This window comes from Nicotiana tomentosiformis, chromosome 1 (assembly GCF_000390325.3).
Source record: "Nicotiana tomentosiformis chromosome 1, ASM39032v3, whole genome shotgun sequence".
In the NCBI taxonomy this organism is placed as follows: domain Eukaryota; kingdom Viridiplantae; phylum Streptophyta; class Magnoliopsida; order Solanales; family Solanaceae; genus Nicotiana; species Nicotiana tomentosiformis.
This window is the reverse complement of record NC_090812.1, coordinates 102,326,662-102,346,653: the sequence shown is the minus strand read 5'-3', so window position 1 is coordinate 102,346,653 and position 19,992 is coordinate 102,326,662. Positions and strand designations below refer to the sequence as shown.

The 19,992-nt window shown below is 36.3% G+C and overlaps 1 protein-coding gene across 1 annotated transcript; it reads right to left on the bottom strand.

Moving 5' to 3' along the window:
• Positions 1-11,841: 11,841 nt before the first annotated feature.
• Positions 11,842-18,000, bottom strand: LOC104113527 (ribosome-recycling factor, chloroplastic). Its single transcript, XM_009623719.4, has 11 exons — positions 17,742-18,000; positions 17,545-17,656; positions 16,990-17,059; positions 16,805-16,900; positions 16,082-16,179; positions 15,593-15,704; positions 14,300-14,341; positions 13,647-13,703; positions 13,521-13,571; positions 12,990-13,046; positions 11,842-12,188 (listed from the first exon to the last, which is right to left on the bottom strand). The coding sequence occupies exons 1-11, from the start codon at positions 17,824-17,826 to the stop codon at positions 12,171-12,173; spliced, it is 798 nt and encodes a 265-aa protein (XP_009622014.1). The 5' UTR covers positions 17,827-18,000; the 3' UTR covers positions 11,842-12,170.
• Between the last annotated feature and the right edge of the window lie 1,992 nt (positions 18,001-19,992).

The window sequence follows — 19,992 nt, the reverse complement described above, 5'->3', positions numbered from 1 at the left end:
GATGCGTGCTGGACTCATTGGAATCACACTTTGAACCTTTCGGAGTGACGTAAGTTCGTTATCCTCCATACACGTTATTAGGATTAAAAACTTCATTTGCTTAATACTTGTATTGATTGTCATAAGCCAATAGTATAGATTCTTAGTAAATTTTAGTTTTAATCACATAAACCTAAATTGTTGATCATATTGGATAGCAATCTAGTTACAAACTAAAATAATATTGTTTAACTACAATACATGTTGATACGGTATTTTAATTTACTATATTCGACTAGCAAGCATATTTTAGCATGTGTTTTACGCTCGTCAGGTTTTGAGGATACAGGGTCATATCTGTGTGCCCAATGTGGATGGGCTTCAGGAGTTGATTCTTGAAGAGACCCACAGTTCTTGGTATTCTATTCATCCAGGTGCCGCCAAGATGTATCAGGACTTCGGCAGCATTATTGGTGGAGGAGGATGAAGAAGGACATTGTTGCACATGTAGCTTAGTGTCTAAATTATCAGGAAGTAAAGTACGAACATCAGAGGCCTGGTGGTTTGCTTCAGATATTCCTGAGTGGACGTGGGAGCGTATCACTATGGACTTTGTTGTTGGACTCCCACGGATTCAGAAGAAATTCGATATGATATGGGTTATTGTGGACAAGTTTGACCAAGTCAGCACATTTCATTCCAGTGGCAGTTACCTATTCTTCAGAACAGTTAGCTGAGATCTACATTCGCGAGATTGTTTGTCTTCACGGTGTGCCCGTGTCTATCACTTTTGATCAAGGTACGTAGTTTACCTTGCAATTCTAGAAGGTCGTACAGCATGAGTTGGGCATGCGCGTTGAGTTGCATACAGCACTTCACCCCCAGACGGACAAATAGTCGGAGCACACTATTCAGATATTGGAGGATATGCTTCGAGCTTGTGCTATGGATTTCGGGGGTTCTTGGGATCAGTTCTTTCCGCTTGCAAAGTTTGCCTACAACAACAGCTACTAGTCTAGCATTCATATGGCTCCCTATGAGGCATTATAAAGTAGGCAGTGTCGTTCGTCAGTTGGATGGTTCGAGCCCGAAGAGGCTCGGTTGTTGGGTACAAATTTGGTTTAATATGCCTTGGATAAGGTCAAAATTTTTCAGGATCGACTTCGCACCACTAAGTCTAGGCAGAAGAGTTATGCCGACCGTAGAGTTTGTGATGTTGCATTCATGGTTGGAGAGAGGGTATTGCTCCTAGTTTTACCGATGAAGGGTGTTATGAGGTTCGAAAAGAAGGGCAAATTGAGCCCTAGGTATCTCGGAACCTTTGAGATTCTTGAGAGTGTGGGGGGTGGCCTACAGGCTGGCATTGCCACCTAGTTTATTAGCAGTTCATCCGGTGTTCTATGTTTCTATGCTCCGAAAATATCACGGCGATTCGTTCCATGTGTTAGATTTCAACTCATTCCAATTGGACAAAGATTTGACTTATGAGGAGGAGTCAGTGGCTATCTTAGCCCGGAAGGTACGGCAGTTGAGGTCTAAGAGTTATCCTTCAGTTCGAGTGCAGTGGAGTGGTCAGCCAATCGAAGCAGCCACATGGAGTCCGAGTCGGACATGCGAAGTATACATCCACACCTTTTCACTAGTCCATGTACATTTCTATGTCCGTTCGAGGACGAACGTTTGTTTTAGAGGTGGAGAATGTAATGACCCGATAGGTCATCTATAGTTTTACCTTTTATTTCTGTTCTTCGAGACCTCGAATAGCTCCGTTTAGACCTTCTCGATTTGTGTGTGCAGTCCGTATCTTTTTCCAAAAAATATTATGTGAAAAATCTATGAAAACGTGAAATTTAGCATTAAAGTAAAACACATTTGGGTTGACTATGGTCTATATTTTGTGTAAACATACATTGATCAGTATTTTGACGGTCCTAGTGGGTTCATATTGTGATTTGGGATTTGGGCGTATGCCCGGAATCGAATTCGGAAGTCCCTAACTTAATCTAACGTAATTTGTTAAAAACTATTAGTTTAAAGGTTTAAAGAATTCCTAATTTTGATTGTAGGTTGACTTTGATGCTACGGGTTCGGATTACGGTTTCAGAACATTGTGTATCTTCATTTTAGTATTTATGACTTGTGTGCAAAATTTGGTGCAAAACGAGTTGATTTGACGTGATTCGAACGTCCGATTGAAAAATTGAAAGTTCTTAAGTTCTTTGAAAATTTCATTTGTTTTGGTATCCGATTCATAGTTCTAGGTGTTATTTTGGTATTTTTCTCGTGCGAGTGATTTCGTATGATGTTATTACACTTGTATGCATGTTTGGTTTGGAGCCCCGAGAGCTCGGGTGAGTTTAGGACGCGTGGCGGAGTATTGAAAGAGTTAGGACTTTGGTGGTTCTGGTGCACAGGCCTCAAACCTCGCAATTGCGAGGTCTGGTTCGCATTTGTGATAGTACAGGGCCGCTGTCAGGTTCGCATTTGCAAACAATTTCTTCGAAATTGCGAAAAGAGGCTGGGAAAATAGGGATCGAAATTGCGATCAATTAGTCGCTTTTGCGAAACACCAGTGTTCGCATTTGGGAACAAATCATCGCAAATGCGATGATAGCAGAGATGTGGGCTTTTTCGCATTTATGAAGCATTTCTCGCATTTGTGGGGTTCGTATTTGCGAACCCGAGATCGCAATTGCGACATTTGCGCTTGGACAAAAGAGGAGAAAAACGGGATTTAGCTCATTTCTTTCAAGCTCTCAACCCTAAACACCCTAGAGGCAATTTTTTCAAGAGATTTTCTTCCTAAATATATTGGTAAGTGACTTTAATATACTTCTTTTCATTTACCCATTACATTTCATAAGATTCCAACATCAAGTCTAGGATTTTCATGGTAGACATTAGAGATTTTGGTAGAATTAAGGATTTTTATAATTTGGGATTTAGACCTCGAATTGAGGTCGGATTTAGAAATTAATTACATAACCGGGATCGGGGTGAATGGGTATTCGGGCTTTGGTCCGAATTTCGGTTTTGACCAAGCGGGCTCGGGGTTAACCTTTATTGATTTTTTCAAAAATGGTCTAAATTGAACCTTTTTCATTCGCGGGTAGTTTTTAAAGCTTATTTTGAATCATTAGGTTAATAATTTGCTAGATTTTTTTGGTTTGGAGGCTTGTTCGAAAGTCAAGGCCGTGGTTGAACCTTGAGTTGATTGCAGAGTGAGGTAAGTGTTGGGTCTAACTTTGGTTTGAGGGAATTAGGGACCCTTGGACTACATGTTATGTGAATTATGTGTGAAACGATGTATATGCGAGGTGGAGAGTGTATATGGGCCGTTACATTACTTGCTTCCCTATTTTCATTGATTCATAGTATATCTTGTTTCATACCTTAATTGCTACATGCTTATTTGATTTCCGTGCCATAATTGCTACTTGCCATTTAGTATTTCTGAGATTAAATTTTCCATCCCCTCCATAATTCCATGCTTATTTATTACTTGTCTCTATTTGCTTCCCTTATATATCTAAATTATCTTATGCCTTGTTTGCCTTATAGTTTCGTATTAACAGTTGCCTTCATTGATGTAGTTTTACTTTAATGCATTGTTAAATGGTAGATACCGTTGGATTGGTAAAGCTGAGACATCTGAGTAGTCCGAGTCTCTTCGGTTATCATGTTATTCTCTATTGCTCATACATTTGTTCTCTTGACGTATGATTTCTCGTAAATCTTGATTACTGAGTTATTATTATTAATTGAACTTGTTTGGGGAGCGGGTTGCACGCCGTAACAGAAATTGAAAGGAAATGAATTGAAAAGGCGGAATAAAGACGGACTATGATGTTGACAGATGATTATATTGTGGGATCGGGTTGCGCGTCGCAATGGATTGTTTAAAGTTCATATTGTGGGATCGAGTTGCACGCCGCAATATATTGATAAAAGTTATATTTGTTGTAATTGTTGGATTGGCCTCGGTTGTTGAGATGAGTTATATGACTTGTCATTCGGGACTCTCTGTTAGTTGGTGTTGAGTTCGTTGATATGAATTACCTGCTTTACTTTTATTCCAGTCTTTTTTGTATTATTATTTTCTACTGTGTACAGGTTAATGTAAGTGACCCGCCTTAACCACGTCACTACTTCGTCGAGGTTAGGCTCGACACTTACAGAGTACATGGGGTGGGTTGTACTCATACTATACTCTGCACTTTTTGTGCAGATACCGGAGTTGCTCACATCGACATTCCGTAGACTTGCTCGGTCCAGCTATTCAAAGGAGACTTGAGGTACAACTGTTTGTCGTCCGCAACTTTGAAGTCCCTTTCTATTACTTATAGTTGTTTATTTGATTCAGACAGTTATGATTATTTCAGACCATTATTAGTAGTATCTTAGACGCTCATGTATTCGTGATACCAGTTCTGGGATTTGTATTTGGATTTCGTCACTTTTTTTAGTTTATTTACCTTGTTTCAGACTATTCAGTTTTCTTTATTGTCATCGTATTTGAAATTTGTAAAAAATGGTTTATAACTACATCTAACTTTGGCTTGCCTAGCAAGTAAAATGTTAGGCGTCATCACGGTCCCGGGGGTGGGAATTTCGGGTCATGACACAACTCTCAACAAAGGAGCCATCAAATTTTGGCAGATCTATTGGAGCTGGTTTATCATGGCGAAATGGGTTCAAGAGATAGGAAAGAGTTGCCTATTGTTAGTATAACAGAGGTTGAGGAGTCAAAATATTTTACGGTGATGTAGTCTGTTGGTAAGAAGTAAAAAGAGGGTTGTTGTGTTGTAGCATGGGGTTGGAAGCTTGGTGAAGCTGGATGAAAAACTGGTGGAAATCGAGGTCGGAAAATCGGTGGTATAATTGGAGCAGGACTTATTGCTGGGTTAGGAGTTGATGTTTGATTGTTATGGGCTTTCATAAAACTAAGTTTGTGATAATTTCATATAGAGTAGAGGAGATTTTATCAAACTTCTTCTCAGGAGCAGCCAGTTATTGTTGGACCAGTTTCAATTCAGCATCTAAGGTCCTTAATCGAGTATTAGGGACTTCACCTTCACCCATTGGTAGGGAAGGTCAACGAGAGCACCAAATTAGTATGAACTGAATCGCGCTGATTCAATTCTAAGTCATACCCCATATGTGCCTACTCGTCCCATGCCTATTTTCTAGGAGGTGTTGGAAAACTATAAGGGTGGTTCTAGACTCATCCTAGGCTGCTCAAAATTAAAAGACTAAGTATCAAATAGTTAAAAACAAATAGGAATCGGCAGAAGCATAGTTAGCATAAAGGGTTCACATTTACCTCCACAGATTGATTCACATAAGTGCCAAATTATTACTGATCTAGTGGTTTATAAGGAGGTGGTAGAATTAAAGCTTGGAACAACAAATTTTCCTATGAACATTATTTCTAATTGTGGAGGCATGTCGAATAGTTTTCCAGTAAACCCGTATTATTGAATTAATAGATCTGGACCTAGAACATGATTTCTAGGTGAAGTTGTAAGTGGCCAATCGTAATAGTGAATGATTATGAACCAATTAGATGTTAAGCCTATAAACATGGTTTCTCCGTGGATATCATAGAAAGAAGACTCCATTGTTAGATCTTATAGGCAGGATCTCTATATGATTTAAGTCTCCAATTATTAGGTTATGCAATAGTCAAGTGATATAGGTCATTGATTGTAATGCTATAGACATGATTTATAGGTGTAAGGTATTAGGAACATAGTTCTTAAAATATGGTAACACAAATTGTTAGGTTTTTTAGCATAAAACTCCTATAGGCATGGCTTCTAAGTGTAGTACCGCAGATAGTTGAACAAATTAGCACAGAGTAGGTTCTATAGACATGGTTTCTAAACAACGTTGCAAATCACATAGGCAGTGTTTGATTATCGTTTGCTTGAGATCCTAAGCTCATGATTTCTAAGCGAGACATGCAAAGATGGAGGTCCTATGGGCATGATATCTAGTAACAAGTAATATGTGGAAATAGAGCATGGTTGACAAGTAGCAGGCAAGGGTTTTTGGACCTACATGCTTGTTGTCTACCTAGTTATGCAAGAATTAAACTATCCCAAAACCCCTTTAAACTATTATCCCCATTATTTTTATTACAAACCAAGAAGACAATTACAGGTCCAATAGGAAAGTCGATAATACACTGCCACATGCCAAGGACATAGTAACAAGATACAGCGTGAACCCAAGTATATCTGGGCCTTCAAAGTTTCCCAGAACACGAATGAGGCCTATAAATTGCACCACAACTCAGTGGCAGCGAAAGGAATCCCAATTGAAGGTATTATTTGACTAATCTCGATGACAGGCTTACCAAACCATGTGCTTGCCAAGTTAAGGGACTAGGAGCCACTGGATATACACTCCTAGAGGCAGACTCTCTAAGTGCTAGTGCTTAGTGTCTATTATAATAAATAACTACCAACATGGTGCAAAAAAGAAGGAATTTATACAGACAACGCGAGCGATAAGTTAAGCCATATATACTATACGTCTATACCCCATTATGCTTGTTACTTATTTTTGACAGGATATCCAAGCCATAATGAATCACGAGTGACAAAGGTTTAAAAACAAGTTCACTATCAACAAGGAAAGAAACATGTCTCAATGAATACACATGAACTAGTGGCTTCCAGTTTCAGGCCTTATCAGGGATTAAGAACATCAAGAGCAGTAATTAAGGCAAACTTAAGGTCTGGCTTGTAAAGGAACACATGTGAAGTCTCTTATTAAGCAGCGAGTGAGATGCATCTACAATCCACATTCAACCAGTTCTAACCTATTTGAATCACCCTTTAATAAAAAACTATATAGCAGGACAGTCAATAAAGAATGGCAATCTGAAAACAAAATTTGAACAATGTTCTTATCCCAATCGACTAGCTAGGTCTAATTGCATAAACATTGAGCATAGTCAGGCTGGCAAAGATTTATCATAAGCATACAAAGAAAAGAACACAATTGGAAAGCCAATCATATCGGATTTCACAATTAAATAGGTAAGAGTAAAATAATATGGCTAAGAGACTAACCAGTCAAGACGGTAATAAGAACGGGTAATAGAAATTGCAAAGAGCCCCAATAGTATCTCCAGAACCTCGAACCTCAGCAAGTCAGAGTTCATGAGGACCTCTTGGGATCCCGAGTAGTGCTTATACCGTGAAAAGGTCTAAAGAATTAATATACGATGGCATTGGCTTTTCGCCAGCCACAAAGTAACCAAACAGTAAAACCAAATGGAATCAAAAGAACATAGAAAAATATATGCTAGTTTTGAGTATGAGAGTATGAGTGACCTAGGTATGCCTCTAGGGGAAAAAGGGAAGGGGATTTATATAATACCAGTAGAATATTAAAAACAATAAGGAAAGAATCAAACCATGCAAACCTAATCGGAGTCGGATATAGGGCAAATTGCACACAAACCCCAATCACGAAGAAATCGTCGAAGATATGCCAAAATGGGAAGATATTTCCTCGTCCCAGATGTATAAAGCCAAAAGCATATCCAAATCCTTAAGGTCGTGATTGTGTATGCCCGATTTAGGAGAATCGCTTTTTCCATAGAAGGATTGGTAACAAAAGTTACCATGATTAAGTGAGTAAGAGAGAAATAAGGTAAGTGAGACCGCATATAACCGCGTATAAAGAAAGGGTGCGGAAAGATCTTTTAAAGTCGGATAGGGTTTAGTCAAAGAGAGAAGGGAGCGTATAAGGGCGGCTTTGAGCGAGTGAAATGGTATTAGGGTTTGGGGTCTAGTAAGATAAAAGATGAGGACGAGTTGTGAGCAGTTGATCTTTTGGGATTAAAATGAATGATGGGTCGGGTGTAGCGGGTATGATCCTGGTTGGGGTATTAGGTCGTTCAATTTCGGGTTTAGGGGGATTGGGCATGGGCATTTTGGACCTTTTGGTCCAAATTTTGGCCTGGTTTGGGCTGAATTATTTTTAAAAATGCGAAATTAAGAGAAGAATAAATTAATAAAAATAACTAACTAATATATATAAGATTTTATTTATGCAATTAAATACATAAAAGTAGTAAGTTGTGATTATAAAAATATAAAATGCTACTTTGACTTAAATAATATAATTATTATAAAATATAGGCTATTATCGCAAATAATTGATAAATGATATAAAATGCCGTACAATTAGATGGAATGATATAAAATGTGCATAAAATACTAAAAATGTAGATAACTAATTTGGTCAACTTGTAACTCATAAATAATTTTAAGAGAATAATAAATAATCTATTTATCAATTATAAATGCTGGAATTAGTTGAAAGTGCTCATAATATACATAAAAATAAGAACTCCAGAAAAAAAATTTAGAAAAATGCCATGAAGATAATAAATTAATATTTAAAGCATGTCATTGAGTAATAATGCAGGAATTATTCTATAAATAATACTCAAAAATTATATAAAGATACGTTATAAAACATACCAACCCACAAAGATTAAATGAGAATCATGAGGGCAAAATTGAGTATCAACACCAGTTCTATCGAGTTTCAAAGATTAGATATCGGAAAGCTCCACCCTTATTCTTGGAAGAAATTAATCAAGATTCAATCCAAGGATCAAATCATTTGGATTGCCTATCTCTCGAGATCTTTTCCAATCAAGACTCTTAAATTACAAATCATCCCTCAAGACGTATATATAGTCGAAGGCCAAGTATAAGAAGAACATACTTTCATCTGGCCAACCTCAAGCTCTTTGTTATACTCTAATCCAGCATTGTAATCTTTAATTGATTTACTGTGTAACTAGTAGAGAGAAGAAATAAAAATATTGGTGATGCATTGTATCAAAACACTAAGAGTTTACTTTATCTCTAAAAGACGTTGGTGGGTGTTCTACTCATCAACATATGTGTAAGAAGAATTTTAATGAGCTTTAAAGATAGAACCCTCTTGCAATCCAAGAGGACTGGTCTAAGATTCACATTGAATCCGAGCTGGTATAAAAATATTGGTGTCATTTACTTTCTGCACTTTACATTTTGCGCTTATTATTTATATTCGCTCAAACTATTAGTTGACTAATTGACAAACTAATCGACTATCTTTCAAAAAGAAATAAACGGGAGTCAATTCACCCTCCCCGCGCCCCACGCCCCGCGCCCCACGCCCCATCCCCTCCCCCCATAATTTTAGGATTTTTGAAAATGTGGATAATGGTAAGGCCGAACATTAATAGGGTAGAACTTGGGACAAGTAGATTATGATTATCTTAGAGACTATGAGGTACCAGGAATAAAGTGTGGGCAAACAAATTCAGGATAAGAGTCAAGGAGAGAACAGAGGTCAGTTGGTATATCCTAGGGTGTAAAGGATGGAGAAGAAATAAGTTCAAGGTGAAACATATAAGCGATAGAGCCATTGGAGTGTAAACGCTGCAAGGATTAAAGTTAGACCTATTCCACTGATGGGCCAGGGATACCCACCCAAGTAATTCTCTTATTTTGGGCGTAAAATTGGCGTATACGTGTGGCATAATCTGTTACAGTTGGGCCCAAATTTGCAAGCCACACCACACCTAACACAAGATTTTCACCTTCAAACTCAATCACACAAAAAAGGTCATTAGCAAAAATATAGTCCTAAATGGTAAGAGAAAGCTGACGAACAATACCTAAACACTTCAACTGTGAACCATTTCCCACCATTACCGAAGATTTTGAGGAACTTTCATTAGGCAATTTCAGAAATTTTGAGATATGGGGATCAATAAAATTATGAGTGCCTCCGTCGTCGAGAAGGACCTGGACAGAATTAGCTTTGACAGTACCACTATACGTAGTGTCATCATAAAGGACCCATCAGAGAAAGCCAGATAACTTATGGCCGAAACAGATCCATTGGCAATAGGTGATAGAGTTCCCGTTGAATCAGGTTGGATCTCAGTTGAATCAGAACGGTGCATCGGAGACATTATCATCACCTAGTAAAAGAGGTAGTTAAGGGAGATTGACACACTTGTGAACCTTGGTCCATTTAGTATCCCAATTAAAACACACGTTACACAATTTAACTTTAAAAGATTTCTTTTTATAGATTGAAAACAGCCAACGCTGAAATTCTGGTCTAGTTTTATTTTTCAGAGGTTTTTTATTTAGAGGCCATAGCGGTTAGGAATTCTACTGCTAAAGGAAAATAATCGAGGGTCCGCCAAATTTTTCATTTGGTAAGATGCAAGTCGTGGGCTAAACTTCATTTAATAAATAAATGGGATTTTTACACAGTAAATCGCCCCATATTATATAATCAGCATATATTTTTTATATATATAAAGGTATGATTATTTTTGACCAACCACCAAATATATTAAATGACCTTTATAAATAAAGGCAACAAGGGGCAGGCAAGAATATAAAGGATTTGGAGGTAGCCAACGAGAATCAAACATTGGTGTCTTTATTAGTGGAAGTGCACAAATAGCCGCTTGAAGGACCACTACTCGAGACATAGCTAAAATTTTCAAAATATTTAAATTTTAGCACTTCAAAATCATTAAAATTTGAACTTCGGACATGAGAAAATAAAGTTAGGCTAGTCAGCTTCCAAGTTCCAATTTCAAACCTTTTGGCTGAAATTGAATTTTAAAATCTAAAAATTAAACATCAGATATGAAGATATGAAGTTGGACTAATCTAGCTTCAAACTTGAGATCTTTGAATTTCAATCTTGCCTTTCTTCTTCATCTTAGTTAATTCCTTACTTGTTGTATTCTGGTGATTACGAGTCGGTTTGGTTGTACGTCGGAGATAATACAGATTATTAGTCTGAAGAAGAAGTAGCATGGATTTAAGTGATATTCTTTGATGCAAATAGCCCGAATTAAGCCACAAATTTCAACGTATCGTGCTTCACGTGATATTCTTATACTATCGATCTACCATATATGTACTCCTAATAATCTAACTTTAAAACTTTAGAATCTATAGTACTATGTGTCTTGAATATATAACTTTTGTTTCCAAAATTAGAAGATCACTTTCTACATTTACACTAGAACAATTTTAATGCCTTTTTATATTTTAAATTCTATATTTTTTTAAAACTTTACGTACGCGGTACGATTATTATTTAACAAGCCCTTATTTAATATTATCATTTACCTGTTGTTTTATCCTGACCTCAAGTTCTTAGAGAAAGAAAACCACCAACATTAATAGGATAAAACCACAGGTAAGTGATAATATTATATTTTGGCAATCACTTATATTCAACAATATAATGTAATAATTGAATGAGTGATATACAAGCAGACACACAACTGAACTTAAAGGGGGAAGCTTAGATTCGCATAAGCAATTGCTTAAAGACAACACAGACGAAATGACATCAAAAGGTAAGAAAAATCTTGATAAATCAATAATTTATTCACTTTTGAATGCTGACAACCAACGAGTGCTGCTGTTCCTCTATGAGTTCTTTGATTGAAAGTGTTTCGAAGATAATATTAAAAGGCAAGGAATGGGAGTTGCCAAGTGAAACGGTTTGAAGTATGTTACTTTGTTGTCCATTATATCAAACAATATAAGGGGTTAAGAAGACAACGTCTGGCAGACAAGTAAATTAACTGGTAAACATACACTTATGTATATGCATAGAGAGGCTCACAAAGCGAATGCACTACCCGGACTCAGAAAACTTGCAAAAACTATTGGCTTCAGGTAATGCAATGAAACACCATCGACAATGGCGTATTCCTTCTCAAAAGAGTATATATATACACATTAATGAACAAGATGTCACAACTTAAGTCAAACAAATAGACAATAGAGCCTTCCAAAATAAAGAGAAAGAAGAGCAACGACAGTATATCTTTCACAATCAACAAGTACGTTCCACTCTGGATGCTATAGTTACAAAACCCAGCAGCCTCAACTTGAAGATGGGTGCTCAAATCAGGTTGTTACAAACATATTAACTTCTTTAAGCAATACTTTCCAGTAACAACAGATTCAAACAAAATTAACTGGGACCATTCCAGTTCCTGAGTGCTCTTTACGTCATTTCCACAGAAAAACAAAGACATGTTACAAGCCTATGCACCAGATGAACCTTCCAAGAAAAATTTCGTTATTGCACCAACTCCATGTACACATTGCACGGAACTGTAGTCAAACTGTCAGCATTTCCTGAGAGTAAAAAGTAGATGTGTTCGATAAAAATTCCACTAACCCTCATTGGATAAATAGATTGGAAGCATAAGCGAGTCAAAAGGTAAAGCATGGCAAACTAGTGAGCAGCCAAACCAAACGAGGAAGTGGAAAACAATGGAGAGATAATGAACTACGATCATACTACCTATGGGGTACGACTGAGTTGGGTTAAGGGTAAATGGGAGGGGAAAGCAGCTTCAGCTGCAGCTATGGAATATAAATTGAAACAATTAGAATATAATATTGCCACTCCATAGAACCCTTTCTCAAAAGATGACCAACTTTGCCCTATTTATTGGTGAGCAAAAGGAAGATTGCTAGACAACACAAATCTAGAAAGTTCGAAAAAATATGAATGGTAAAAGGCTTCTTCAGGGTGTGCACGCATGAAATTAATGGTTCCATCTGATTAAAGGATTGCCTGTAAACAGCCACAACGTGAAACTAGACTCACTTCCTGTTATTCAGAACATAGAAGCCACAACGTGAAACTAGACTCACTTCCTGTTATTCAGAACATAGTCAATGTGCATAGAGAAACATACAGTATATGAAAGGGCCTAGTGAAGCAGAAAAGTTGCAGAGAAACATGGTATGGTAAAAGGATGGGGAAGAAAATATTTCTTTAGTGCCCCTATCAGAACTTAACTGTTGCTACTCAGTTTTTCTGCTAGTTTATTACTTATTAGAAAAAGTTCCCAGGGAATTTGGAGTCTACTCATATTTTTGTGCATATTTAATCTCAAAAGACCATGTGAGTATTCTTGATTAACATACCTTCTCCTTCTGCTTGAAGACGGTATCAATCTTCTTCATATATTCATCTGTGACTTTCTGCATAGAAGCAGGAAGAATGTCATAAGAAGCAAGACTTCAGGTTGTTCTGTAGTGATATTTATTAGTCATTGGAGGTATTTCCTTCAGTGGGTTTGAGAAATTAGAGCAGAAGTAGGTATTACGAGAAACCCAGAAAACAATTTTAGTTCCTCTCATCCATTAGAATCCAAGGCGTCGAAACAACCAAGTAGTAATTTACAGTTTAAAATTACGATTTATGAGACAATTTTCTTTTTTTAGTTCCAAGTCACGATTTTATTACCATTGCAATGCAAAAGATACAATTTGAAGGAGGGTATAGCCTGGCCTTCTATATGGATTGAGAATTTGACACAGCAAATTCATACAAAATGAGTACAGAATTGGTGGGATTATCTCCACACCAACATGCCAAATGGTAATAAACAATTATGGATAATCACTTTCTGTTTCTGAATTCTTGTGCCATGAACACCAAACTTTGTTAGGTACCTGTAAATCACCAGATAAGTCCTTCACATTGTCTTCAGAAAGCTTTTTCTCCTGAAAAAAGGTAAGATTCCTCAATATCTAACATCCGAAAGATAAGGACCATAAGTTGCCAAGAGCTCAACAAACCTTCTCAAGCTTTTCATAAGCTTTTAAGGCATCTCTTCTTATATTCCTTAAAGCTACCTGCAAATGTTTCATAAGAAAGAGCTAGCAGTATCCAGTGGACTTGATTAATAGGCAATATAAACACACTACCTCCTCCATCCCTAAACAAATGAAAGAGTCATAGTGGGCCAAGCTATCTAAGCTTTAAATTGATATAGGACATTTTAGATTAGAATAACAGCACTACATTCAACACATTATTAAAATTGAAAGGCTAGTTAAGTTGTTTAGGAAATCCATGTACAGAGAGAAGTTGTTTGAATTTCCATCGTAATTGTGTATCACAAATTGGGATAGAGAATATGAAGTACTTTGTGTATGTCATACACTGACTGCAACCATATTTCAGTCTATTGAGCAGTTTAACACCAAATTTACTGCTTGCTACCATAAGGACCATGGATAGGGTACCTCTAAAAGAACCAGAGTAAAGATATAACTATACCACAGTCGTGATCAATTGTAAATCCGAAACATCAAGTGCACCAAAGAACAAATTGGAGTTATTTCTGATAGTAGATCCCACTACATTATGAATGGGGATATTTTCTTTTAAAAGCAGAAAAGAAAATAGAAAGGAGTTACAACATGCTTCTAAAATAGATAAAACTTACCTTTCCTTCCTCTGCCTGTTTAGAAACAATTTTGGATAGCTCCTACATAAAATGAAGAAAAATAAGAAAAGTAAAAGTGCAAACTCAAATAGAAATTGAATGTACTGAACTATTCACATATTTGGAATGAAGTTGTTAGGAACAAGGTGGGTATTGCCTCGGTGGAGGACAAAGTGCGGGAATCGAGGCTGAGATGGTTCAGGCACGTGCAGAGGAGAGACATAAATGCCCCGGTCAAGAGGTGTGAAAGGTCACATATTTACCAAATCATAAGCATTGAGAAAACCCGAAGGGAAGCCTTGGTTTAACCAATAAAATTGTTGCTATGTGACCAGGAAATCACGGGTTCAAGCCGTGGAAACAGCCTCTTGCAGAAATACAGGGTAATACTGCGTACAATAAACCCTTATGGTCTGGCGCTTCCCTGGATCCCGCGCATAGCGGGAGCTTAGTGCACCGGGCTGCCCTTTTTTTTTAACATTGAGAAAACCCACGGGGTGAAGTAGACTTAAGTTGGAATTAGATCAAAAGTTGTAACTACATTTTTTCATAAAAACATGCTATTATAAGACATAAACTTTTGATTTATCATAATCAAAAAGGAATTCTCAATCAAATAACAGAATGGCTGCCGGTCAATTTGGCAGCAAGACGTTCTGTACCCTAAGTGTACGCCAATCACATAGCTTGAATAGCAAAAAGTCACCTCTAGTTGGGATATGGTGCAATTCAAGTTTGCTAGTCCTCTAATTAAAACAAGGTCACTCCCAACCAGTTATTAAACCTAGATATCCAGTCATTTTAGATAAACTGCATAGTGAAGCTAGTGCCCCTAATGTTCTTGTTTCCGTATGACCTATAAGACTGTAAAATCACCAGTCATCTACTCCTCCGAAAATAAACAAGTCAATAATACTAGATGATGTCACATACACCACAAGAATAAAGGAAACAAAAAACTTTCAGAAAATTAATGACAACAATACAAGATATTAATACAGAGCAGATGAAGAGATATGCACTGAAATGCAAGTACCTTGTCTGTAATTAGTGGCTACACTAATGAGAACATGAAATTGGGATTTAAAATTACCAGAAACAATAGACAAATATTTTCCCAAGATACAGGACGAGAAAGCATGACTTAACCGAAAACTGGGTTAATAAATTGGAGATAATATCTATCCAACCCATAGCATATGGGGTTACATCATAAATGGCTACAGTTAAATTCAAGCTCAAAGTTGGCATCTAAAAGAAACAAATTTGACTGAGCACGGGAAAACTTAATACCTTCCTCCTGTCAGATGTCAACTGGGGTACAGACATTCTTATTACTTCTCCATCATTATTTGGTGTCATACCAAGATCAGAGCTGACAATAGCCTTCTCTATAGCTTTTAAACTGAAAATTAAGTCAAAAAGTAAAGCTGAGTGCAGAGCAAATACATGCATTGGTTGATCAAAATGGTTCTAAGAAATCTCTCACGAGGACACTTTCATTAGCCTAAAGCTTAAAAATGAAAACAACTTCTATGACTTGTTATCATGTAAATTATACAAGAAAAACAGTATACAAAGGCAATGAGTCTGATGAAGTTGACGTCCTATTGTTTGATACATCCAAATTCCAGAACTCACTCTTTTGCTCACCCTATTTCAAAATGCATCTAAGAATCTACAAGTAGTATTGATATCAAGAAAGCAAGAGATAATGGTCACACATCCAAAGTATTAGCCGAGGTAATTTTCTTTTTTTTCCAATTGTTTCAGAAGTTCAACCTGGATTTGTCATAGGGCTGCACCAAGATAGAACTTGAATCAGGAGTGCTTATTTGCGCTATGCTTTTCAAGCTGACTGGAGTTCCATAGTAATCCACCTTGTATCAGCAATTAAAATGAAAAAAAGAAAAGTTGTACTTAGACATCTTGCATATAAGAAACAAAGCGATATATTTTACCACTGGAATTTAATTACCCAAGAAGCATATTAGTCACTGCCTACCATATCTCAGACAACACATTTCTACAACCAGATAACTACTATGAAGTATGAATACATGAGAAATACTAAGGAAATATTAGGGGCTTGCAGTGAAGTAATGAGAAAGGCGCAGCAGCCTCTAAGCAAGAACATGTATATATCACTCAAAAGTCATAATACAGTAATACACCAGAGGGGAAGGGACATGGTACAATTGACAAAGAAAAAACAAAAGGAACTGTTACTCTAGGCAGACCTGAAGAAAATTTTACAGGAAAACATGTCGGTTAACAAATTTGCAGAATGCCATAAGCTGCATAACATCAATGTGGCACCTACAATAACATGAATTTCAATTCATTTATAAGTTATAAATTTGTTGATAGGATTTCAATGGTTTTGTAAGCCCTCCATTATGTTCTACGGATTCAAATATGATGGTTATCAATAATTTGTCATGTTAATCATAAGCAACGAAGCATAATGTCATCTGAAAAAAAAGTTAACTACAAACGTCTTACCTCAATTTTATCTAGCATAGCTGGGCTAGCTCGTCCCGTCCTTATAGAGTTGAAATTTGACCTAACATTGTCAATTGTCTTTTCCATCCTTTCTTTCTGAAGTAAAATACAAGGGTTATATGAAAAGGATAAATAAACGAGCTGCCATACCTTTTCATAATTAAAACGAAAATCACTATACTCACCACATCTTTCTCAATCGCAGCTTTTTCCGCTTCTATTTGTTCGATGGTTGCACACCTCACAGTTCCTCTTCTAAAAAATCAAGCCCAAGTTATGTACATGGAGATTCAACAACAAGGGCGGACTTAGTGTACTAGTTACGGTTTCATCCAAACCCCGTAACTTTGACTCAGACCGTACATATGTGTTAAAAGATCCACTAAATAGGTACAAATAATAGATTTCTGATCCAGTAAATCAAATGGGCTGCCGTAGAATTTCGAACACAAACCCATAAAGTTCAAATTCGCATCTGGTCAACACGGAAAATAAATGCAAGCAACAGCAAGACAACAACAACAAAAATTGTTACTAATACACCTAAATCCCGAACTAGTTGGAGTAGTCTATATAACTCCTCAATATACATTCCACTCAATATGGACCCGTTGCATTCCAATATTCAATTAGAAAATTAAGGGTGTCTAGTAGATACTTCACTTTTTCAACTGACATACAAAAAATAGAAAGTAAAAGAAAAGTAACGGCACAACACAAGAGTATAGAATTGGACTTGCCTCTTTACCCAAGATAGCTTAACAGGCTGCAAGCTCCTTGCTCCGACACGTAAGCTCACATAGTTCGCAGACGCCGTCAAAGAAACCACATTACCAGAAGTGCGAAAATCATCTGCAAGGTGTTTGTTGAAATGCTACAACCGGCGTGTCATAGAGAAAGACAAGAGGAAAAGGAATAGTACGTAGTAGATAGATACCTTGAAAGAAAAGGAGGGGTTTGGGAGGATTGGGCTTTTGGTACAGCGAACGGACTGGAGTTGCAGGCGAGAATGCTATCGTCATTGTGGAACGCACAGAGAAACAATCTTTCTTCTTTTGATCGTCTTTTGGAGTGAAACTTCAGCACAAACTTTTGGATAACTAGGATAAGAGTTCTTTCCTTTCCTTTTCTTTTTCTTCTTTTTTGAAGTCTTTTCTTCTTCTTCTTCTTTCTTTTTTTTTTTTTGTTGAGAAAATGACAAAGCTAGTCTCTTATGTTTTTTTATTCCCTTATATTTGGGGTTAATTTAATAAAATAATTCGTCTAATATGCACCCAATCAGTTTTAGTCCTTGGTTTATGGAAACTAAGCATTTTTTCTATCTTTGTTATGTTTGTAATACGTAACAATCGTTATTCTAACAAAATTGACTTGTGAGAAGCACGTGAGCTACTTAAATTTTAAATTGAAGAGAATCTTATGAACATGTTTTATTTTTTTTATCTTTGTTGTGTTTATAGTACATAACAATGGTTATTCTAATAAAATTGACTTGTAAGAAATATGTGTGCGACTTAAATTTTAAACGGAAGAGAATCTTATTGCTAATATAATAATTTCTTTAGAATGATAAGATTTCAACAACAAAAGTTGCTATCAAGGGTTCAAAGGAGATATTTATGTTGATCCTTTGGTTTCATATATTGACGGTCAAAGGGAGTAAATGGTGTATTAAATTAGCTTAAACAAGATTTTTCTTAAGATACAAATTGGGGGAAATGAATCCCTAGAAGTTTGTCCCGACGATTTTCTTCACTTTAAACGTCTCTCTTACTTCTCTTCATCAAAGACAACACCATCATGTGTTTTGATAATAATAAAGACCAAAAATATTTAATTTTAAAAAATATAAATGACTAAAACTGCCCATAGTATGTTTAAAGGATCATCTTAAACTACCCCAAACATAAGGGAATATTTTTATCATTTTCTTGTTTCTTTTAAGTTCTTACATTTTAGTTTGTTATTCTCTTTCTTATGTTTTTTCTCTCTTTTCAATTTTGAATAATGGCGAGTACGCACACGATAAAGAACAATCAAATTTCAGTAGTATAAAAGCAACTTTTAGGTAAATTCAAAATTCTTTCACTTAGGACTTGGCTGATTGTTGAGGCGAAACAAATACTAGCAAAAAAGGGTTCAAAAATAAAGATGAAGGCTCAAAGCATTAACAGGGTTGGGTGATACCGTGCGTAGATATCGAAATTTTAATGGATCAAGCCTATATGAAATTTAGGCTAAATCCTAAATTCAAGACTCTACTCTTGAAATTCTAGGAGTCTATTAGGGTTGCTTGGAAGCTACTCTAGCAAAAACCTAACTTGGAGGCTACTCTACCCAAATCTTAGGTCACTCCTATAAAAAGGGTTACATGTTTCCTTAAAAATGGCATCTAAAAAATAAAGATCATCTCGAATATCCCATAAACTCACGGCATACTCACAAAAAGATCAAGATGTGGCCGGATAATTCTTGATAATCAAATACTTCAAGAAGATCCGCAACACACTTTCATGGATATCAGATACATCCAAGAATGTCTACATCATCCTATATTCCAGAAACACGCTGCTCTAGCCCTCGAATCACGGAGATAATCAGGAAAGAAAAATCAAGGGAGAAACATAATTGTACTCACAATTGATTGATAAAATTACTTTATTCCTTTGTGATTGCAGTTATTTTTCGTGTGTCAAAAATTCGTTCCAAATACCGTGAAACTAAAATAGATGTTCATTCTTTAAATCCTAAAATGAACTACATTTATATAATCTTTAAAAGTTTGGAGAATCTCAAACAGGCTCACGTAACATAGTAGTTAAAGTTCTGTAATTCTGAAATACGAAATTAAGAAGTGTTATAAAAAGAAGAAGAAAAACACGGTAAAAAAATTTTCTCACTAAAATATTTAACATGATTAACAGTTGATAAAATGTATCACAACACATAATTCAGCGTTGTAGTCGAATTGTGTGTTTGCTATGTATATATGCTTGTTTGTTCTTTTTTGCAGTGCAATAAAATTACCTAACTCAAGAAATTAGAATTCAAGATCTCAAAACTATTAGTATGTCATTTTAGCAGACCTTGATCACTAATTAGTCTCAATGCATAAGCATGCCATTTAAACATACAAAAATTTAATTACTAAATAGAACATATATTATATGAGCTAGCTTTTGAATATT

Bases quoted from the DNA above. Each gene is read 5' to 3' on its own strand.
- LOC104113527 (XM_009623719.4), bottom strand. From the start codon at position 17,826: ATGACGATAGCATTCTCGCCTGCAACTCCAGTCCGTTCGCTGTACCAA. The intron at 16,901-16,989 runs GTGAGTATAGTG...ATTTTACTTCAG, and splicing joins CTGCGATTGAGAAAGATGTG to AAAGAAAGGATGGAAAAGAC. The intron at 13,572-13,646 runs GTTTGTTGAGCT...ACCTTTTTTCAG, and splicing joins CTTATGAAAAGCTTGAGAAG to GAGAAAAAGCTTTCTGAAGA.